The sequence below is a fragment of the Labeo rohita genome, chromosome 10, assembly GCF_022985175.1.
Source record: "Labeo rohita strain BAU-BD-2019 chromosome 10, IGBB_LRoh.1.0, whole genome shotgun sequence".
In the NCBI taxonomy this organism is placed as follows: domain Eukaryota; kingdom Metazoa; phylum Chordata; class Actinopteri; order Cypriniformes; family Cyprinidae; genus Labeo; species Labeo rohita.
In genome coordinates, this window is record NC_066878.1 from 1,797,744 (window position 1) to 1,822,154 (window position 24,411).

At 33.2% G+C, this 24,411-nt stretch overlaps 2 protein-coding genes across 4 annotated transcripts in view; both read right to left on the reverse strand.

The window, feature by feature from the left end:
* Window positions 1-7,345, reverse strand: part of nipblb (NIPBL cohesin loading factor b) — a 34,306-nt gene extending 26,961 nt beyond the window's left edge. Inside the window, exons 1-6 of one of the 2 annotated variants that reach the window (XM_051120972.1) lie at window positions 7,083-7,345; window positions 2,534-2,677; window positions 1,993-2,158; window positions 1,784-1,884; window positions 351-459; window positions 73-224 (exon numbers count right to left, since the gene is read on the reverse strand). In XM_051120972.1, coding sequence (XP_050976929.1) covers window positions 73-224; window positions 351-459; window positions 1,784-1,884; window positions 1,993-2,158; window positions 2,534-2,597 — 592 coding nt within the window. In that variant the 5' untranslated portion in view covers window positions 2,598-2,677; window positions 7,083-7,345. Of the gene's footprint in view, window positions 1-72; window positions 225-350; window positions 460-1,753; window positions 1,885-1,992; window positions 2,159-2,533; window positions 2,678-7,082 lie in introns of both variants that reach the window. The other variant, XM_051120971.1, reaches the window with a different exon arrangement.
* Window positions 7,346-11,377: 4,032 nt separating this feature from the next.
* Window positions 11,378-24,216, reverse strand: slc1a3b (solute carrier family 1 member 3b). Of its 2 annotated transcripts, XM_051120581.1 has the most exons (10): window positions 24,066-24,216; window positions 22,678-22,925; window positions 22,375-22,512; window positions 18,954-19,158; window positions 18,830-18,872; window positions 16,371-16,642; window positions 14,764-14,997; window positions 14,485-14,679; window positions 13,410-13,544; window positions 11,378-12,980 (listed from the first exon to the last, which is right to left on the reverse strand). In XM_051120581.1, exons 2-10 carry the CDS (start codon window positions 22,856-22,858, stop codon window positions 12,770-12,772), a joined length of 1,614 nt encoding a protein of 537 aa, XP_050976538.1. In that variant the 5' UTR covers window positions 22,859-22,925; window positions 24,066-24,216; the 3' UTR covers window positions 11,378-12,769. The 2 variants fall into 2 exon arrangements, with proteins under 2 accessions (XP_050976538.1, XP_050976537.1); XM_051120580.1 differs by having other exon boundaries at window positions 14,485-14,997.
* Between the last annotated feature and the right edge of the window lie 195 nt (window positions 24,217-24,411).

Sequence of the window (24,411 nt, forward strand, 5' to 3'; positions counted from 1 at the left end):
TTAAGACTATAGATACTGAAAATGGTGCTAATCCTCTTGAGGTTCACTTCAGTAAGGAGAACGGAGACTCACCTTGCTGGATCTGTTGGTGCTGAGGGTAGCTGGGTGGGTGGCTGTACTGCATGTATCCTGGCGGGCTCTGTGGCGCATATGGACTGGGCACTGGGCTGTTCTGCTGGGGCATGTACCTGGTACCAGAACCCGCCTGAGGTTGAACATATCGGCTGTCGAGTGAGAGCAGAACTGGTCAGTATACAGACTGGAAATGGAATCAGGATTTTCTGCATATTTTAATTCCGTTGATCACACTTACCTATCTAACCCAAATAAAAAGGAAACTGGAACAGTACCTGGGAGGGCTCGGAGTTATAGTGGTTTGCTGGTAGTTTGACGCCGGACTTCCATGCATTGAATTCTGAGGCATCTTGTACGGTGGTATCATTGGCTGTTGCATTAAACCTTTAAAACATAAAACAAAGAGTGTCAACAAATCATGGCTGAAAGTGTTGACTTCATGGGACAAATGACATGTCAATTCAAGCTCACATTTGCAATGCCATTTGACTAGAATTCCAAAAAGTTTAAACTCAGTCAGCAATAAAATAACTAAACACTTACAATACTTTCAGATATACACTGCTGCTCAAAAGTTTAGGGTCAGTAACACTTTTTTTTAAAGGAAATTAATACTTTGTTTTCCAGCAAGGATGCACTAAATTGATCAAAACTGAATTTATATTCTTTCGAACTTTATATTTGTCATATAATTCTGCATAATATTGCCACATTTTCCACTAAAATATTAAGCAGAAAAATGTGATAAGAAATGTTCCTTTATCACCAAATCAACATATGAGACCATGGATAAGAAAACCAGTCATAAGGGTCAATTTTTTGAAATGGAGATTTATACATCAGCTGAAAACTGAACAAATAAGTTTTCCATTGATGTGTGGTTTGTTAGTATAGGGCAATATTTGGCAGAGATACAACTATTTGAAAATCTGGAATCTGATCTAAATATTGAGAAATTCGCCTTTAAAAATGTCCAAATGCTGTTCTTAGCAATGCATATTACTAATCAAAAATTAAGTTTCGATATATTTATGGTCAGAAATTTACAAAATATCTTCATGGAACATGATTTTCACTTAATATCCTAATGATTTTTGGCATAAAAGAAAAATCGATCATTTTGACCCATACAACGTATTTTGCCTATTGCTACAAATATACCCATGCTACTTATGATTGGTTTTGTGGTCCAGGGTCCCATATTAGAATAATTTCTGAATGATCATGTGACACTGAAGAACAGAGAAATGGTTACTGATAATTCAGCCTTCCCATAACAGGAACAAAATAAACATAAAATTTAAAACAGTTGTTTTAAATTTCAATCCTATTTAATAATAATACTCTTTTTCCTGTATGTTTGATTACATAAACGCAAGCCTTAGTGAGCATAAGAGAATTCTTCAGGAAAAAAATAATCAAATCCTGCTGATCCCAAACTTTTAAACAACAGTGCAAACCCAAAGCCAAAAGTAAAAAGTAAAAAGATTATGGCACTTGCAAAGGAATTTGGATTTCATACGTTTAAAATTATAATTAATGTTACCACTAATTAACACCAACTACAGTCTGGAAACTACAAAAAAAACGGGATTTCAAATCCAGGGAGCTCAAGCAGAGATCACAGAATAAAAGCATGCCCAGACTAAACAGCTTTATTTCTGCAGTTTCTCCTTACCGCCCTGAACCCCGTATCGGGTGGGCGTACTTTTCTCCCTGAAGACATTGGGGTTCCTGGACAGCACCGTCTGTAGCAGTAGAGGCACATCTCCTTCCGGGTCATCACTGCCTAAGTTGTCCTTCAGCTCTCTGCACGTTAAGACGGAATGAGATTCACAGATATTCAACATATCATGTAAAATAAACACATTAGGGTGAGGATGTACTGAAGAAAGGAGGCCGAGGTGAGATACCCACATGTGCTCGGTGGACACCTGGTTGAGGCTGTGGGCCAGCTGGGACACAAGAGTGTCGTCCCGCCGGGACAGCAGACAGCTGACCTCCTCGGCGATCCTCCCATTATACAGCAGGCTCTTAGTGGTGGTGGCAGGTAGAGGGGAAGGGAGAGGCAGCTGATTTAACACTGTAAAATAAAACAAAAAAAAAAAAAAAAAAAAATGAGTTATTCCTTATCACAACAGGAGGTGTGAAATATTTCACTCATTTCTACGGGACGTCCCGTTTCGATCCAGTCACAAAGAAAATTATTGCCTGTGCAAATCAACTCCAAGCCCTATCGATTTTAAAGGTATGAACAGACATTTAATCAACTTCTTTGATAGCCAATCAAAAGAGGGCATTCATCAGTATATACCATTTGGATGAATATCAAAAACGACTTTTGAAGGCACACCAAGTAATTTTAACACCCATATAGAAATAAGTTACATTACATTTCTAAATGCTAAATGTTAAGGGAACTATACAAGTTCAGGTACCAAGCGTTCGTGCAACTTACGGTCAGTGAGGCTTGCGATCCCAGCGAGAGTGGTGATAGGAACATGAGGCATATCCCCATTCATGCTGAAGAAGGGCAGGGAGCTCGCGTGGATGCACAGGTCGCTCAGTGTCGCTGCTCACTGATCCACCTTTACATCTTTTGCTGCGAGAGGAAGAAGAGGACATGATGACATCACCATCGGCATCATCAGGTTCAGTATTATGAGTGTTTTCTTTCCTGACATATGTGACACTGGACCCCAAACCAGTTACAAGGGTCAATTTTTTGAGACTGAAATTTATACATCATCTAAAAGCTGAATAAATAAGCTTTCCATTGATGTATGGAATATATGTTATAAGACAAGACAATATTGGCCAAGATACAGCTATTTGAAAATCTGAGGGTGTAAAAAAAAATCTAAATATTGAGAAAATCACCTTTAAAGTTGTTCAAATGAAGTTCTTAACAATGCATATGACTAAACAAAAATTGGGAATTTACAAAATATCTTCATGGAACATGATCTTTACTTAATATCCTAATGATTTTTGTCAAAATCGATAAGTTTGACCCATACAATGTATTTTTGGCTATTGCTACAAATATACCCATGCTACCCAAGACTGGTTTTGTGGTCCAGGGTCACATATGAAAACAATCGCATAAAATATTACAATTAAAAACTTTTAGAAATATTTCATTTAAGCGCTACAATGCTGGAAAAATGTAGATGAGGAAAGCAAGAAAAAAAAAACTGAAAACAGCCGTGTCTGATGACACTAGTTTTAATTTTTACTTCACTTTGTCAGTTTAGTTTTAATTGCTCATAAAGAGACTTTTATTGCATTTGCATCGTTGACAAATGATTCGCTTTAGTTTCATTTTTATTTTGTATGCTATTCACATTTTCAAATGCTGAAAAAATTAAGCAGTACAAATATTTTCAACACTGATAATCATGAGAAATGTTTCTGAGCATCAAATCAGCATACTGGAATAATTTCAGAAGGATTATGTGACACTGAAGACTGGAGTAATAGCGACTGAAAATTCAGCCAGGCATCATAGGAATTAATTACTTTTTTAAAATATATTAATACGGAAAACAGTCATTTTAAACTAAAAATATTTAATAATATCTAGGGTTGCAAAGGGGTGAAAAATTGCTGGTAAATTTCCAAAAACTTTCCAAAAATCCCTGGAAGATTCCAAAAAATCCTGGAAAGTTTTCAAAATGTCTGGAATGTTTCTGAAATTTACTGGAAATTTTCCACTTTTTTCCAACCCTAATAATATTACTGTTTGTAATGTATTTGTAATCAAATACACGCAGCCTTTGCTAGACTACTTTTAAAAATATTTTCAAAAAAAAAAAAAAAAAATCTTATTAACCCCAGACATTTGAATGGCAGTGTACATTTTTCACAGCTAGTTTTGCCTCCATACTAGTGATGATAACTTTGCAAACACCACTTTTTTCCTAATAACATGACCACTAGATCAGCACAACTCCATGTTTTAATGACACTGATTGCTAGCACTGACATCTGGAAACCTGAAATTTAAAATGTGGAAATACCAATGGAGGTAACTATCTATAAAAGAAAAAAAGGAGCCATGGAGCCATATACATAAAAACAAAAACCTTCATTTTAAACTTAGCATATGCATTATGCACTGAACAAAAGAGGCACCAAGCAAGGCCAAAACTACACGCGCATCTGCTCATCAAATGGGCTTTATTTTGTAGTTGCCCCTCCCCCCCATGCTTCTATAACAGCCTCCACTCCTCTAGGAGGGTTTCCCATCAGGCAGTGGGACAGGCTGCAGGAGACACGGTCCTGTTGAAACAGGAAGGTCTTCCCCAGACGGTTACAACAAATTTGGAAGAACCTAGAGTTTGGCTTCAGCTGCATTCAGCTGCTCAAGAGCCAGTCGTTTCCTCTAGTAAACCACCAGAGTCTCAGTGAGACTCCAACATCAATTCCAAAACATAAAAGACGTGCAGCTGCCTGTGGATGCCCTGTGTTTTTCATGCTATAATAGGAACTGGAAGCAGCGGAATGGAGGAAACATTGAGAAAATACAACTGAAAAGAAAAAAATACTTGAGATGAACTGCAATTTTTTTTTTACCAGATGGTAATGGCCTATGTAAACAATAACAAAGTGACCAATATTGTTTTTTTCCACAACTATTATTGATTATTTTTAAAGGTTTAGCAAACGATATTCAGGGTTAATTTTTAATTTAACCTTGACTAAAAAATATTATTATTACTATTAACAATAATATTAAAATATTTATCATTTGTATCATATTTTATACATTACATACACTGCAAATATTTTATTATTCTTATGAACAATAATAATAATAATTATTATTATTAACTACATTAATATTACTATTAACTACATTATTATTACTATTACCACATTACCAATTAACTACGTTATTTTTTATTATTTTTGTGACCGAATGTTTTGCAATTGAAAACTGAATGAAGATTATTATTTACATTTAGAGACCGATTTGGAGAATCTGCATTTTTAGCAAATTTCTTGGAATGAACCTTTAGTATTCGAGAACATCAGGTACAATTTTTTATAAACAGCCTGACAAAAAAAATTACAAAATAATTCACTAATTTTACAGGTGGATCACCTCTAATTGAGGGACACAAATACATAATATTTAGACCATAATTACACCACAACAAATGAAAAAGGACTCATACGTTGTGCAACACCTCATCACGGTACCTTATTGACTGACTAGGCAACAGTGTAATAGTGCAGCAAAACTAGGAAAAGTGCTACAGTAAATATATATTTGTTATTACACAAACATTTATCCAAGCAAAAATGAAAGAGACAACAGGAACAAATGTACAACAAAAGCATCAGTACATAGTGAACTGGCAAGTCATTTAAAAACACTAAAGTTCAGCTCAGGACAAGCTTTATCACGTCTGTTGTTGTTTTTGTTTTTTTAAGGTAAATATATTAATATAGGTTTCCTATGTGAAATCTCATTCCCAGATTACAGGCACAGCTCAATGTTTCTCCAGCACCAGCTGCTCCAATAAAACACCACAGCAATTTAAACCAACATATCTGACAGTCTTGTCATAAATGTGAGCGATTTCAACCGTAATCCCTTCTCAGAATCTCGTCAATAGACACAGAACTTTAAATTTACTTCTGGTTTTTGATGTGTGCATGTTTTGGATATGAACCGCTAAAGCTAACGGAAGCATTTCATTCATTCATTCATTCAATCTTAGTTGTAACAATAAATGATAAATCAAACCCAACTGCATGCCTCAATATTGTTTTAAAATTTTATTTTTTATTTATTTTCTATAAAAATAACTGTTTAGATGTGCGTTAATTAAAGTTTTTGTTTATAAAAGACTGATAATTTTATTTCATCCTTTGTAAAAACATAATACTGGCATATATTTTCAGTTTGAGCATTAGAAATGTTTACAATATTTGCGTATGCCATTACTAATATCACTATGACTTTAATTCATATGCTATATTTGGAGATTTAGAGATAATAAAAGTAAACAAGCATAGAAATTCATTTCACATTCGCATTAGTAAACAAAAAGTACATTGAGCTGCAGGTAAAGCCTTTCAGATCACAATAATTCATTTATACTCCCTTCACACAGTCAGCTAGTTATGAATATTTGGATAATTATTCAGCCAAAACCACGACTGATATATATCTGAATATAGATTTTCTCTGATTAATTAAACGCCAGTATTATTGAATACAACAGTGTATTGTTTGCTCTTTACTTTGACAGATTCTCAAAGGTTTGTTTTAATTAGATGTTGTGAATCTCATTAATAAAACTATTTTGATGTCTAATAAGTTTAGCTTTAAGAAGGGAGTATTGTTTATACTGATGGAGTTAATCAAGTTTACCATCTGATCTAGGTGTTTACGGTATTGTTTACTTAGCTAAATGGTAAATAGAATGAGAGTTTTGTTTATTCTGACAGACGGCTAATGAGAATTGCTTATTATGACTATTGTTTATACTCTGATGGCTAATAAGTTTTGCTCGAATATGAGAGCTTTGCTTGTTCAGATTTCTAGTTAATAAGGATTGTTCTGGTATGATTTAGTGTACTCTAACAGATGCTGAAAACGGTTTTACTCTACAAGCACAGTACTGTTTACTCTGATGGAAGGTGAATGAGGTTTACTCTGAGAGGGCAGTATTGTTTACTCTGGTCTGCGGAGCTGCAGGCCTGTGTGACTCTTATCTCCGGGCTTCAGGTTCAGCTGCACACCTGCATCTCCAGATGAGCCCCCGGACCGTTTGAGTCCGTTTAAACGGCCCATTTTGGCCTTTCGTTCGCGAAGCATCCGAACCGCGGATTCGCCTGCGGGCCCGCACCGAGCTAACGCGTATGCTAACACTGAGCGAGGGCTGCAAAACACCGATAACCTTTCGGAAAGTCCGAAGCACGTCCCACCCCGACACCGGGCTAGTGTGCTTTCCCGCTCGGAACCAGCGAAACGGGTCCGGCGCATTTACCTGAGGCTCTGTTGTTGAAAGGTGAAGGTGGAGGGGTTCGGGCTCGCTGTGTCCCTCTCACAACAATAATCCGGGTCGCACCGCTTCCTCTCACTGCGAACATGAATACGGACGGGCGGCGGTCATTCCTCTCGTAGGCGCCCGCGGAAGCTCGCACTTTACTCCGGACGATGGCAGAAAGGATTCGGTGCCGAAAGGCTCCTGGGCGCTCATAAAAGAATCCACACAGACTCTCTCTCTCTCTCTCGCAGAACAAAATGCCGACCGGAAGCACTGCTGCAGGAATGACTCCCTCCACCGGCGCCGAACCAACCAGCAGCGACCCGCCGACTTCCGCCGACTGCTCTCCTCCCCTTCCCTCCTTCTTCCATCCGCTGCTTCCCATCCTCTCCTCTATCATATCATCCTCCACGATGTTTTCCTCTTCTGCTCTCCTCATTCACGCTTTTGCTTTCTAATAGCAGAGTAATTCAAATGCCTGAGGCGTGTGTTCGTTAAATGTGTGCGAATAACGTTAAGGCTTATGAGGAAAATACATTTTTTTAAATTTAAGGCAAGAACCTTTGTTTTTTTTCACGCACTGGTCAGTTATTGGGGTTTAGTCTATTTTGCTTTCATAACAATCAAACTAGTGGAAAGAAAACATGTAAAATACACATTTAAGTGCTTAAATGATTATTATATTTAATTTAGTAGCGTCTGTAGATTTCGATCGCAATAGTCAAAAGTTTTTGAACAGTAAGATTTTTGTTATTTTCCAAGAAGTCTCTTCTGCTCACCAAGCCTGCGTTTATTTGATCCAAAACACAGCAGAAGCAGTAAAATTTAGAAATATTATTACTGACTAAATGTATTTTATTCCTGTCATTTCAAAGCTGATTGTTTAGCATCATTACTCCAGTCACATGATCCTTTAGAAATCATTCTAATATTCTAATTTGCTGCTCAAAATCATTTATTATTATTATGTTAAAAACAGATTTTTTTCAGAAGAAGTTCATTCAAACATCATTTATCTGAAATAAATCTTTTGTAACATTATAAATAACTTTATCACCACTTTTGATCAATGTAAAGCATCCTTGATAAATACAAGTATTCATTTCTATATTTTTTTCCAAAAAAAAAAAAATAATATATATATATATACACACACATACATATATATTATAAATATATATGTATATATATAATTATACTGACTCCAAGTTTTGAATACTATAGTGTATAATGTTACAAAAGCTTTTTATTTCAGATAAATGCTGATCTTTGGATCTTTCTATTTATCTTTCTGAAGGATCATGTTACACTGAAGACTGGAGTAATGATGCTGAAAATTCATTTTTGATCACAGGAATATATTACATTTTAAAATATATTCAAATAGAAAGCAGTTATTTTAAATAGTAAAAAATATTTCACAATATTACTGCTTTTGCTGTATTTTAGATCAAATAAATGCAGGCTTGGTGAGCAGAAGAGACTTCTTTAAAAAAACATTAAAAATCTGATACAGAACTTTGAAAAGCTGTTTTCTCAAACTGATTGTTTAAACATAGGGATTTGTTTATATGTCATTCACCTGATGTATTTGTTTAAGAAAAAAAAAATCAACCAGGGTTTTGTAAATTTCAGATTTTTGCTTGCAAATCAATGCATTTTTAAAATGTAATTTAATATTTAATTTAATCTTAATATTTGCGTATTTTATATATAATACTGATTGACTTATTAGAATTGGATTTATTTTTTTATTTTTTTAATGAACGTGGTTTTTACAGGAATATTTGATATTAATGTTGAACCGAGAGGTCTTTTTGTTCATACTAGTATATGTATCTGGATCTGGATACGAGCTCAATTGCGCCCTCTCATGGTACTGCACTAAAAATGGCCGTTATTTTAGGCACAGATGTTAACGCTTAAGTGCTTACAATAGTGAATACGACTTCTATCTTTGGTATAGGCACATATTAAACATGATTATTAAACATTTGCACCTGAAAAAGCGATGCAGTTCATTGAACGCCTATTGACCTTTTGTGTCAAGACATTTGCTGCACAACGTATGAGACAAATTATCACCATGGAACCTGTAATTAAAGAACATGTACAAGCGTTAGCCTAATTTAAATGGTAAAACGATTATAAAACAAGAAAACTGTAAAAACCTAATGAACAAAAATAAAAAGCCATTGGCCAACAATTAGCATAAATTGTGTGCATATTAGAAGTTTAGTCTTGATGGCAGAATTCTCAAAAATATCTCCTATATTAGAATATTTTTGAGAATTCTGTTCTTAGAACTAGATACAAATCCGCTGCTGGAGAAAACAAGCATTTGTGTAAATTGACCTTTGACTGAAAAATGTGCATTAATGTGTGTTAAGAGCCAGGGGGTGAAAACTTTTCAAATTTGAAGATCAAGGTAAATTGAACTTACTTTGTCTTCTGGAAGACATGTAAGCATCTTCTGTAGCTTCTGAAGGGCAGTACTAAATTAAAAAAAAAAAAAAAAAAAAAAAAAAGATATTTAGGCAAAACAAGAAAAATGTACACATCTTCATTCTGTTCAAAAGTTTTCACGCCCTGGCTCTTAATTAATTGTTTTTCCTTCTGAAGCATCAGAAAGTGTTTGAACCTTCTGTATCAGTTGCATATGAGTCCCTCAGTTGTCCTCAGTGTAAAAAGATGGATCTCAAAATCATACAGTCCTTGCTGGAAAAGTTTAAAATACACAAAAAATGCTGAAAAACCTAAAGGATTCTTCTGAAGAACAGCGGGCAGTTTAACCGTTCAGGACAAACAAGGGACTCAAGAACACAGTATCACTTAAACAAACAAACAAAAACAACTGTGGATCATTCAACAACACAGTATTAAGAATCAAGCATACACTGTAAAAAATAAAAAACAATTTGTTGAGTCAGCTTAAAACAATTTGTTACCCTGCTGCCTTATAATTTTAAGTTCAGTCAACTAAAATAAGCTTAGTCAACTTGAAATGTTAAGTTGTACTAAGTAACAACTTAGATATTTGTGTTTGCTAAACTTAACAGATGGGTAAGTAACCCAGCTGCCTTAAAATTTTAAGTTGATTCAACTCAAATATCTAAGTTATCACTTAGTATAATTTAACATTTGAATAAACTTTTTTTGAGTTGACTGAACTTAAAATTTTAAGGCAGCCAGGTTACAAATTATTTTAAGTTGACTCAACAAATTGTTTTTTACAGTGCACGTAAACTTTTAAACGGGGTCATTTTTTATGAATTCAACTATTAATTTTCTCTTTTGGACTATATGTAAACGTCTTTTATGTGTAATATCTTATTATGGTCAGTACTAAATAAAAATAACATGCATTTTGTATGATCCCTCTTATTTTGACCTCAACTGCCCTGGTGAAAATAACAGCATATGCTGCTAGGTATGTTTTGATGCTGGGATGCTGGTTAGGTATGTTTTGATGCTGGTTTATGTCTTCCTTTGCTGGTTTATGCTGGTCATGTTGCTGGTCAAGGACCAGCATAAACCAGCAAAGGACCAACATAAACCAGCTAAGGACCAGCAAGGGACCAGCTTAAACCAGCTTCAAAACATACCACGTCGGCGCCAATTGCCTTGTGGTTAGTGCGTCGACATATAGCACAGCTGTGCTCGCGGCGACCCGAGTTCGAATCCCGTCTTGAGGTTCTTCGCGGATCCTGTTCCCCTCTTTCTGCCCAGTACTATCCTGTCATCGCTCTACTGTCCCGTCCATTAAAGGCCAACAATATAACTTAAAAAAATAAAAAACATACCTAACCAGCATCCCAGCATCAAAACATACCTACCAGCATATGCTGTTTTTTTCACCAGGGTGTATATAGTGCTTCAACGAATGTACAAAGATACTTTTTAAACTGTCGTTACAGTGGCATGTACGCTTTTCCCTTGTTCATTCATCATTGTTTTAATATCAACGCATTCTGCCAATTTAGACAGTCATTGAAAATACACCTTTTAACAACTAGATTCTTATTGTAATGGAGTTTTTGTTGCCTGAGGAAAACCATCGTCCACTAGATGGCAGCATAAGCCCAGTTAGAATCCACTACGTTACAAGTTTGTTTCTTAGAGCGTGGTGTGTAGGTTTGTTAATTTTTTAATCTTTCCTTTATTTGTAGAAACTATTTATCCAAGCTTTTCTTGGCAATATATTTACTGCATAAATTATATCCCACATTCTATTCGTTAATTCTCAAATCAAAGTAGACTCGTATATAATGAATCAAACAAAAATTCCCACACAATGCATCGCCACTGTCCATTTTATTCAAAACTATATTTAACACACAACATCCGTATGCTCTTTATTCTATAGTTCTACTCACCCATTTTGCTTCCTATGGACTTGACAGGAAATATACAGCAACATGAAAAAACTAAGCAGTTTAAAAAAGGCAAAGATCACAGTTTCCGGCTGAGTACATGTGAGTCCAACCTGTCTATAGCGTGTTTTCAAAAGATTTACAGTTTTCAAAATGACTCAGTTCTGTATGCAACCGTAAGACTGTAAACATTCAGTCCGTTTTCCTACAATTAATACTCAGTAGCAGCTACATATTATTTCTATTTATCATTATTGTTAGCAATGGCAATAAAAGGGTCAGTGGATGAACTATAGCAGAATAAAAAAACAATAAAAAAATCTCACAAGTATGTGTGGTTCAGTTAAGATTAGTTGTGCGGAGCTGCTGAGAAAACTCAAACATCTGCTGTAACAGCAGTCTTCTCATACATAAAGATGTGTAAAGCAGCTTTCAAAGCTAAACATAATCATTTTCTCTTGATATTTACAGTTTGATATATTTTATACTCCACTTTTTAGATGACCTCCTTTATATATGGAGCCCAAAAGTTTTAATCTTCAAATCCTGCTCATGTTATACTCACCTTGGCATAAACAAACTGTAACAAACTTCTGATGAATAATTTACTGACATTCATTCCTGCTTAAAATCAGTCCCGTTTACATTCACGACCCTGTTCGTTTAACACTGCTTGCATTACAGCCTGTTTGACAAATGCTGGTCACCAACGTACCAATGCCTTCCACGTAGATTCACATTATTAAAATAATGAAAAAGCAATACAAAAAAATGATTATTATATATTTTTGTCAAGGTAAAACTCTCCTGCCAAATCAAATTAACAACCGGTATGACCTGGAGAAAGGAGACAAAGCACAAAAACAAAATTACAGTAACAGGTCAAAAGAAGTTTGAAAATGAAATATTCAAAAACAAAACTAAATATACATGTACAATAGCACCCAAAATATTTGGACACTTATGTGACACTTCAAACATGTATGAATTTATTGCATAGATAGCAAATTATCAAACTGAATGGCAGTCAAAAATAACTTCACTTTTTTAGTCATTTATGTGAACGCATCAAGTATAGCTTGTATCCCTAATTATAAACATTATTTAAATTTTGACAACCAGAAAGTGTCCAAATACATGTTTGTGCTACATTTCCTTAAAATGAATGCTGTTTAGTTTGATATTTTCTTATCAAAAGCAACGAAATTTGATTTTTAAGTGCATCTTAAAAGTGTTCATATATTTTTGGTGCCACTGTACATATACGCAAACACACACACACACAAAAATCCTTGGTTGGGAGTTACGCAGCCTCTACATCTTGGTCTCGCTGTCTGGCGGTTTCTCGTTCTCATATTCGTTCTCCTGAGGGATCATCTGATATGGTTTCTTCACTTCGTTCTCCTCCAGCACTGAGCTTCCCAACTCCACATCGCCGTTCTGAAGCTCATCTTTAGACAGGAACTCTATGATTCCAGCTCCTATAGAGTCTCCCAGGACGTTAGTTGTCGTGCGCAGCCGATCCCTGCGTAGAAGGAAATGTAGAATCCAGACGGTAAATATCGGCGATACTTGTTTAGTTGTCAAAAAGTTTCCTACTTTCATCTCAGCTTTCATCCTAGTTTAAAAAGAGGCTCTTTTAGCGGTGTAACTTGTGGGGATCTATCTGGAATGATTAATTTGGCCAACCTAATTACGTTTCTATGTTAAAACCAATTGAATTACATGAAATTCACAGGAAAAAAATGGAGCAAGTCTCATGGGAACACATCAAAGTGTGTCACCTGGGTTGATAATGGAAAAAAAATGAAGGGAGTCCCACATAAGCGAGAGGATGAAGTGCCAAATGCAGACGTTTTAGTAAAAGATGCTTTTTTTTTACTTATTAATATTATTTGTATTGTTATTTGCTTGTAAACCAAATTAAATCAAGATTCTGTAAACGGTCACTCACAGGAACCAATCAACTGCAATGATGAGAGTGATGTCATCGGTTGGGAGTCCGACAGAGGTCAGCACAATCACCATAGTGACCAGACCAGCCTGAGGGATTCCGGCCGCACCGATACTTGCAGCAGTAGCTGTGATGCTGCATTAATAAAGAGAATATCAATTATACTCATAAACTTCATTCTTGTTTTCTTAATGAATTATTTACACTACCAGTCAAAAGTTTTTGAACAGTAAGATTTTTTATGTTTTTTAAAGAAGTCTCTTCTGCTCACCAAGCCTGCATTTATTAATTCAAAGTACAGTAAAATTTTGGAATATTTTTGCCATTTAAAATAACTGTTTTCTATTTGAATGTATTTTAAAGTGTCATTTATTCCTGTGATTTCAAAGCTGAATTTTAGCATCTTTACTCCAGTCACATGATCCTTAAAAACCATTGTAATATTTAGATTTTCTGCTTAAAAACATTTATTGTTATTTTTTTTATGTTGAAAACAGCTGAGTAGAATTTTTTAGGTTTCTCTGATGAATAGAAAGTTCAGAAGAACAAAATTTATCCGGATTGGAAATCTTTTGTATCATTATACATGTCTTTATCATAACTTTTGATCAATTTAAAGCATCCTAGCTAAATAAAAGTATTAATTTCTATCATTTCTTTTCCCCAAAAAAGTATATAATTATTATAACAAAAGTGCTTTTTATTTCAGTTAAATGCTGATCTTTCGATATTTCTATTCATCAGAGAATCCAGAAAAAAATGTACTCAACTGTTTTAAATATTGATAACAGTAACAATAAAAAAATGTTTCTTGAACAGCAAATCAAATTATTAGAATGATTTCTGATGGATCATGTGACTGGAGTAATGATGTTAAAAATTCAGCTTTAAAATCACAGGAATAAATTATATAAAGTATCTTCAAATAAAAACTGTTATTTTAAATAGTAAAACTATTTCCAAATTTTACTGTTTTTGCTGGCATTTTTTTCCAGACTAGGTGAGCATAAAAAACATAAAAAATCTTACTGTTCAAAAACTTTTGACTGGTGGTGTATATTTCAAAATAACCCACCTAATGGTTATAATCTGCCCGAAGTTCATGTCCATATTGTTAACCTGTGCAATAAAGATGGCTGCCAAAGCTTCATACAGCGCTGTTCCATCCATGTTGATCGTGGCTCCAACGGGCAGCACGAATCGAGTCACGCGTTTGTCGACTTTGTTATTCTCCTCAAGGCATTTGAAGGTAATTGGAAGAGTGGCTGAGCTGGGAGGTAAATAAAAAAATATTAAAAAGTGAAATGAGAACAAAATATTTGTGATTTTGCAAGCTTGACGTTGTCGGACGTACCTGGAAGAGGTGCCGAGAGCGGTGATGAGGGCCTGCAGCAAACCCGTGATGAAGATAAAAGGGTTTTTTCGTGTGATGACGAAGTACAAAGTCGGTAGAATGATCATGCCGTGTATCATGAGGCCGATAATGACCGTAATCGTATACATGCCGAGCTGACCGCCCATTTCGGTGATGTCATCCATCTCCACGATTTTTCCAGCAATCAGAAAGAGGATACCAATAGGTGCATACCTGGGAAAAGGATATGGTTTTTAAATATACGTTTATTGTATCTCCATATTTTCTGTTTTATTTAAAACTATTTATAAATATTTATTATGGTTCTGAAATTACAATGGTTAATATTTACATACACTATCATTTAAGTTTAAAGTCTTTAAAAATTTTTTAATGTTTTTGAAAGCTCAAAAAAAGGTATTTATCTGATTAAAACTACAATAAAAACAGTAATGTTTTGAAATATTATTACAATTTAAAATAACAATTTTCTGTTTGAATATATGTTAAAATGTAATTTATTTCTGTGAATTTTCAGCACCATTACTCTGGTCTTCAAAGTTACATGATTCTGCAGAAATCATTTGGTGTTCAAGAAACATTTCTTATTATCATTATTATCAATGTTAAAAACACTAGAATATCAAACAGCGGAAAAGAAACTAAGAATCAAGGAGCTGCATTCAGAAGCATCGCTTGTTAATAAGGTTTCCTAAAATGTCAATGAGTGACACATGCAGATGAAAAAGGGGTCATGAAAAAGGGTCACAGAAAATGAGAGCACAGGGCACATTTCTGTCCAGACAAACGGGAAACTCATCTATTTTTGTTGGGAGGTGAAATTATGATGAGGCGTTTCTGTGATGAATTATGATGAATGACTTTTTGTAAGTTTCTTAAATGGCAAGCAACAAAAATGTAGTTAATCTTAAGATTTATTTTTGTTATTAATCAAAACAGTCCTCTTCATAATTGTAATTCCAATTAATAAATAACAAAAAAATTGTAAAATGGTTAATAAAATTATAATGGTTAATATTTACATATACACTATCATTCAAAAGCTTAAGTTTTTTTTTGTTTTTTTTTAAAGAGCTCACCAAGGTTGTATTTATCTGATAAAGATACAGCATTATTGTGAAATATTATTACAATTTAAAAAAATGATTTTCTTTTTGTATGTATGTTAAAATGTAATTTATTCCTGTGATGCAAAGCTGAATTTTCAGCATCATTACTCCAGTGTTCAGAGTCACATGATCCTTCAAAAATCATTCTAATATACTGATTTGGTGCTCAAGACACATTTCCTATTATTATCTAAGTTAAAACAGTTGTTCTGCTTAATAGTTGTAAGAAAACCATGATACATTTATCTTTTAGGAAAATATTTTTCAATATAATATTTTTCATTTTATTTTTTTTGAAGTGCTAGGATCGCTGAATTAAGAGCTGGGAAACGCTTGATAAAATGTTATGCTCACTTTTGAAGTTTATTCTAAACTAAAGGAACGAATATAGGAAAACCCGCCCTAGGCTACATGAACACAGTTTTTAATCTACTTTTGAAACAGTTTTCTTTTCTGTTTGTGTCTGGAATCACTCACCACATAATAATAGCAACAAGTCGCATGATGGCCTCGTTGAGGGAGTCGAAGAAGTCTCTGAGAGCCTGTCCCTGTTCCTTCATATTCCCAATGATCAAGCCGAAGCACATTGAAAACACCACCAGGCCGAGGGCATTAACCCCACTGGTGGTGCCTGGGAGAGGGATCACTTCTTCTTTGGCGATCTCCTGGGTGGCGTTAGTTAGGTTGAATATCGAATCGTTCACAATCATCTTCACGTGAATGACCCTCTTGCCATATTGGGTCTTGAACTACAGGAGGAAGATAAGAAGTCAATATGAATACGATGCTATGAAATAGCAAGATCTAGTTTGTGTTATTCTGATGTAGGCATTTGGAGTTTTCTGCAGAAAGACTCTTTTCAATATGTCTAAAATATGTTTTTTTTTTTAATCTGGTTGACTACAGGGTGTCCCTGCGGAGTGTGTCCGGACAGACTGTGAGCCACTGTCAGAGTCTTCAGTGTCATTGTCTGGGCATTTCTGTCCCGTTATATCCGACTGTGGCACCATTACAGCTCTGCCAAAGCCCTCAGCCGTTCCAAACACAGCTGTAGGTTGAACTCAAGCCAGACTCTCAAAATGCTAAACGGAAAATGTCTATTCCTTACATGCTAAGCTTGGGCCAGCAGTAGGAGAAATGAAACGTTGTCAAGATTTGTGAGCAGTATTGGTTTGATTATAAATTCAAGGCCTCCCAGCAAAACATTTTGTATCCAAGAGTGATAAATTACACAGTTTTTTGTCCTTTGAGATGTCATGAAGTCTCATCAAGTCTAATGACAAATTCATGTCCTGCTGAACAGTGACACATTTTAGAATTTCACACCAAACTGCTCTTAAACTTCTTGAACCCTCAGAATATTATATATATATATAATATTATTATATATATATATATACATTTTTTTAATTTAATAATTGTCAATTAAGTGGTTAATAGTTAAGGAATTATTTTAAATAACCCAATGAAACACCCTTTTTTAACTTCTGCCATTGTGCACCACACATTTTTGTAATTTTTTAAAATGTAATTTTAAAACCTTTTAGTCACAGTTCTGAAAGACATAAAATATTTTTAAGAATTATTATTTTTATTTTATATATATATATATATATATATATATATATATATATATATATATTTTTTTTTTTTTTTTTTTTTTTTTTTTTTTTTTTTTTTTTTATTAATTAATTTTTTTTTTTGTGTGTGAAGAAACAACATTGTGTGACAGTGAAACAATTATGGAGCCACATTAATATTTGATCATTTATTTTAAATCTTCTTATATCATTAACTCTTAAATAACTTTTAAGTTTAAAATAAAAAATAAATAAATAAAAATAAAACATTTTTGGTTTTAGTAATAAAGATTTAAAGATTTTTTTTTTTACCATTGCTTGCATAATGTAATAGAGAGATGGTATTTTATTTAATTTTAATGTTATGATCATTATTTTAAATTAATTTATTTTTTATTTTTTTGCAAAAAATAAAAAAAAAACATTATGTGGAAGTTTTTTATGTTCTTGAGTCATTAATTCTTACATTTTTTTAGTATAAATAAAATAAAAAATAACATAAAATAAAAATTAATGTTTGTTTTTAGTAATGAAAGAGATATAGTGTTTTATTTTATTTATTGTATTTTATGATTATTATTTTAAATAAATGTATAATTTTTTTGCAAAGAAACAATGTGTGAAACAGTGATACAATTATGGAGCCAAATTTAATATTAGAGACTTTCTTTTAGACCATTAGACCATTTAGTCATTAATTCTTAAATACCTTTTTAGTACAAAATAAAATAAAAAAATTAAATTAAAATGTATTTTTGTTTTTAGTAACGAAAATTTTAGGCAAGAAAATTTTTACTTTTTGTTTTTTAGCTATTTCTTTTATAATGCGTGCAACAGAGAGATTTTTTTATTGTTATGATTATTATTTAAATTAACTTATTATTTATTTTTTGCAAAGAAACAACACTGTATGACAGTGAAACAATTACAGAACCATTTAATATTAGAGAATTTCTTTTAGATTTTGTCATTAATGTTATTATTTCTTAAATACCTTTTTATTACAAAATAAAATAAAATAATAATTTTTGTTTTTAGCAAAAAGGATTTAGCCAAGAAAATTTGTTTATTTTTTTTTACCATTGCTTTCCTAATGTGTGCAATAGAGGGACAGTATTTTACTTTGTGAAATAAATCACAGAGACACGTTTATTATTATATTTCAGAATTTCTTTACAATCTTGTTGTGTCATTAATTCTTAAAAACCTTTTTAAAATAAAATAAAATTCATTTTTGTTTTAAGTAATAAAGATTTTAGGCTTCTTCTTTTTTACCATTGTTTTCATAATGTGTGCAACAATTATGTAATAAATCTTTATGATTATCTAGAATGGTATTGAAAAAAACATTCTCACCTGTTGAGTGCAGGCTTGAACCAGATTAGGAGGAAACATGTTTCTGCAAAAGAGTGTATATAATGAATAAAGTCACTTCATATCAGTATTTTGGAGAAACCGGTGGACTACACCTGTCCATTACCTGATGAGGTCGAGGAAGGCATCAGCTGGGCTGACCTGCTCGATCTTCTGCTGTTTGGTGAATTCATCCTTTGATCCTTTTCCCGGGTGGATAATCAGAACCATAATGATGCCGATAAACACTGCGATGAAGGTGGTAGTCATATAGTATATGACTGCACGCATGCCCATCTTTCCAGAAGCGCGACTGTCCAATGCTGCCATGCCTAGACAGAATCAATTCGAATTTAGTTTTTTTTTTCTATAAGAAAATTGAAACAAATACACAGGTTCATGTACTATCCTTGCTGAAAAGATCTTGTACCAATATTTTAATAAAAAAAATCTCACCAGACAAAGACATGACTTAATCTTCATGTAGTTAAAAAGGACTATATCGTTTGACTTTAAAAGTCTCTTAGGATTAATTGCAATCATTGTAAAAGTCAATGGAGCAAGACGACTTTGACTTGCCAAAACAAATTAAGGTTTGAATTTTGAACAAGTCAGGGGCCTTTCTGCAGCCCTGATCCCCAGAGCAGAAAGAGAAAGCAGCCATTGTTTGGTCCTCTCTTCCTTCTGGGGGCCCAAACTTCAGCATCTTTTTAAGTTCAGTCTCTCACTTCACAATTTCCTCTGTTCATACTCCATCTCTTTCCCTCTCTCTCTCTCTCTCTCTCGATCAGCATTCGTTCATCTCTCTTTCTCTCAGACAGGCCTGGGAAATTCCTCCACCTGCCCGTGTTTCAGCGGTCATGCCACCCTCTCTATGTCTCCACAGCAACAGCAAACAGTCTCCCAATGCTCTTGTATCAAACTAAAGAAATGAGTCATGTTGTGCAGTCACAAAGAAGAGAATAAACAAAACAGCCCCCCTTACACCCAAGTGTGCCACAATTATTGAAAAAAAGCCAATAAATAATAACAATAACTGCAATTTTATTTAATAGTATTTCATTGAAATACTAAAAATAATTATTTAATTAAATCATTTAATTTAATAACATTTGAATGAATAAAAGACTGACAAATTAAAAAATATATATATGACTTAAGTCATATAATATGACAAATAAACCAATTAGAGTTTGCATAGGTATATTTAAAAATCTGTTTGAAGGAAGTGCTCTCATTCCTTTATTTGTGTGAAGTGAAGCAGCAGGGGTGGGTGGGGCTGAACTCGTCTTTACAACCTCTGCCTCATTCTCACTGACACTTTTAATAGAAGCACAAAGAGGTCACTGTCTACAAATCAGAAAATGGAGCCCAGAGTAATGCTATGCTTCTCAGAGGAACAGCTGTAACACCTGTTTCATTGAAACTGCTACTAATTTTGATGAATTAATGAAATCTGAACAAAAAACATGGTGACTTCTTTGCTGTTCTATGGATTTATGTTAAATCTTTTTGTGTCACTAATTGTCTTAAACATATACACTACCAGTCAAAAGTTTTTGAACAGTACGATGTTTACTGTTTTTTAAAGAAGTCTCTTCTGTTCATCAAGCCTGCATTTATTTGACCCAAAGTACAGCAAAAACAGTAGCATTTTGAAATATTTTTACTATTAAAATAACTGTTTTCTATTTGAATATAATTAAAAATGTAATTTATTCCTGTGATTTCAAAGCTGAATTTTTAGCATCATTACTCCAGTCACATGATCATCCAGAAATCATTCTAGTATGCATGATTTTCTGTTCAAGAAATATTTTTATTATTATTATCAATATTTAGAACTGTTGAGTACATTTTTTTTTCTGAATTCTTTGATGAATAGAAAGATCCAAAGATCAGCATTTATCGGGATAAAAACTTTTGTGACATTATACACTATACCATTCAAAAGCTTGGAGTCTGTATAATTTTTGGGAGAAAGAAATTATAGAAATTAATACTTTTATTTAGCAAGGATGCTTTAAACTGAAGTGATGATAAAGACGTTTATAATGTTACAAAAGATTTCCATTTCAGATAAATGCTGCTCTTCTGAATTTTCTATTTATCAAAGAAACTTGGAAAAAAAGTCTACTCAGCTGTTTTCAACATGATAATAATAATAAATGTTTTTTGAGCAGCAAATCAGAATATTACAATGATTTCTGCAGGATCATGTGACTGGAGTAATGATGCTAAAATCAGCTTTGAAATCAAAGAAATAAATTACATTTTAAAATATATTCCAATAGAAATCCGTTATTTTAAATAGTAAAAATATTTCAAAATTTTACTGTTTTTGTTGTACTTTGGATCAAAAAAGCAGGCTTTATAAATATAAAGTTCAGAAGAACAGCATTTATCTGAAATTTTGTAACATCATAAATGTTTTTATCGTCACTTTTGATTTCTAAAGGATCATGTGACACTTGAGTAATGATGCTAAAATTTAGATTTGGTCACAGGAATAAATTACATTTTAAAATTTATTCAAATTGAAACCAGTCATTTTAAAAAGTAAAAATATTTTAAAAATGTACTGTTTTTTTCGCTGTAGTTTGGATCAAATTAATTCAGGTTTAGTGAGCAGAAAACATTTAAAAAACATTAAAAATCCTACTGTTTAAAAACTTTTGACTGGTAGTGTACATTGGCCTATTAATTTTTGAGCTGCTTACTCTTTGGGTTGGCATTAACTGGCCACTAATTTTCTTTTCTACGTCTTTTCCATGCTTCTTTTCATCCCTTTTCTTTTTCACATCCTATAGAATTATTTCAAGTCCAGCCACTCCCACAATTCCGAATTCACGTTGTTCTCACGTTCTCATTCCATTAATGACTTTGTTTTACAACGTCCTCACATCACTGTTTTGCCTTTTTTCTGTCAGTTCACAGGGCCTGGGACAACATTTTTATAGGTGGGTCCCATCAGCCTGGACTCAGCAACTAGACTATTCAGGAGCTCATTGGACGCTCTTAGTCATATGTCCCGGTTGCTCCACCTCTTTTACTTCTATATTTTCCGTTAAGTGTTACAATTTTCAGTTAAGTTAAGTTCCAAGTTTTCTTGTAGATAGTATATATATATGTGACCCTGGACCACAAAATCAGTCATAAGTAGCACGGATATATTCATAGCAATAGCAAAAAATACATTGTATGGGTCAAAATGATAGTTTTTTCTTTTATGCCAAAAATCATTAGGATATTAAGTAAAGATTATGTTCCATGACGATATCTAGTAAATTTCCTACCATAAATATATCAAAACTTAATTTTTGATTAGTAATATGCATTGCTAAGAACTGTATTTGGACAACTTTTAAGACAATTTTCTCAATATTTTGATTTTTTTGCATCCTCAGATTCCAGATTTGTAAATAGTTGTATCTTGGCCACATATTTTGTCACTGTAACATATTTAATTTAAAACCTGCAGTCAAACGTTTGCATGCTACATTTCTGGCATAATAAACAAAACAAAACAATAAAATAAAATATCATACCTGTAATTAAACTTGAGACTAGAAGGGGAAGCACTAACATCTGCAGCATGCGCATCAATAGTTCACCAGGAAAGGAGAAATACTTCACTTCTCTATATGACATGTTATATGACCTCAGAGCAAAACCCAGCATGATACCTGAAAAAAATAATAAAAACATTTCAGATGCACAGATCTCTTGAAAACCATAAATCAAAAGGCGTCCATTGTCAAAAGGCTTTTTAGCTTTACAGCAAACTGGTGGCAGGTTGTACAGTAGCTTAGTAGATGTAGATGTAATTTTACTAAACCAGATGCACTGACCAAAGACCACGGCTCCAATGGTGAAGAGCACAAAAGCATTTTTTCTCAGAAAGGTCTTCACATCATCTTTAGTGATGTCCTCCACTTTCTTCCTCGCCTTCAGGGAACGCAGGTGAATCCCCTCTCGGATCTGCTGCACCCGGTTGCGCGACCGTGGCTTCTCCCCAGTGGTTTTGGTCATGCTTGCGGTGTCACTCAACACACTCAGATCAAGCTAGCTGGGCTTAACCGGTGACCCAAAAGAGACCCTACACAAAAAGAAGAGAAAATGAGACAAACTTTATCTAGCACACCCAATAATCTAAATCCCAAATCCTTGACTTAAAATAGAAAAGACTGCAAAAATTACAGCAAAACCAAAATGCAACTTAAAAAACATGCAGTAGAGAAATTAATTGGAATTAATTAATTTAACTGTATGTTATATTACACACGATATACACAATTAAATATTCATGTAAATTGATATATTAAATATTCATGTAAATTCATATATATATTTGCATATGTTATATATATATATATATATATACTGCAATTAAATATTAATGGTAAATATATATATATATATTTGCATGTTATATTGTTTATATATAAACTATATATACTATTCAAATTTAAATGCAATTAAATTATACATGATAAATATGCAATTAAATTATATATAAATAATAAATAATTAATAAGCATAAATTATAAACATTTTCAAATATACGATATCTACAAGTAAATTCATGTAAATGAAAGCCTTTTTATTACTGAAATAAAACAGTATATTATTTATTATTTATTTATGTATTCTACAATTACAATTTATATGCAATTAAATTATATCTGCAATTAAATTTTACATGCAATTAACTTGTTACATGGAGTTAAATTTTATGTAAATGTAAGCTTTTTTCTACAAATGAAAAATAAAATAAATGAAATATTTTTTTTACATTTTATATACATTTTATATAAATTTATATGCAATGTAAATGTAAGCTTTTTTTATTCTACAAATGAAAAATAAAATAAATTAAATATTTTTTTTTACATTTTTATATTTTATATAAATTATACATACATTTATATGCAATGTAAATTTAAGCTTTTTTATTCTACAAATGAAAAATAAATTCATAAGACCAGTTATTTGATCTTATAGCTTGTAGCTGAGGTTCATCAAATCAGTGTGAACCACATGAATCTTTCTGTGCATTAAAATCCTACAGAATGCAAATACTGTCATTTTTAACGAAATATGTAGGTATTTTAGCTACAGACAACCTTTCGTCTAACTGATTTCCAGGCAAATATGTCTCAACCAAAAAAAAAAAAAAAAAAAATAAAAAAAAAAAGCTCCATAGCTACAAGTAGCTGAGAGAAGAAGAGCTGCTTACCTGCTTCCAGTGAGCTCTTGTGCTGAGAGATGCCCTGAGTGATCAGAGTTAGCCAGTCTGTGCTGGGAATTTAATAACCTTCCACCAGTAAGAAGCTCCTGATACTCAGGATCTCAGAAGGGGAGGAGCTTGCTAACTCCAAATAGGAGATGCTCAAGACACTTAAAAGGGGGGCCCAATGGTGGCACATGATGGAATGGCAGGAGGGTTCTTACTTGATTCTCACATTGAAATATATGAGAATGTTACAAAATACAGACATTTAAAAATAGTTCCGTTTCAAAAGCTAATTAACATCTCTCCTATGCTAATTTTGTACAAATGCGGTCAACTTTCCACGTATTCT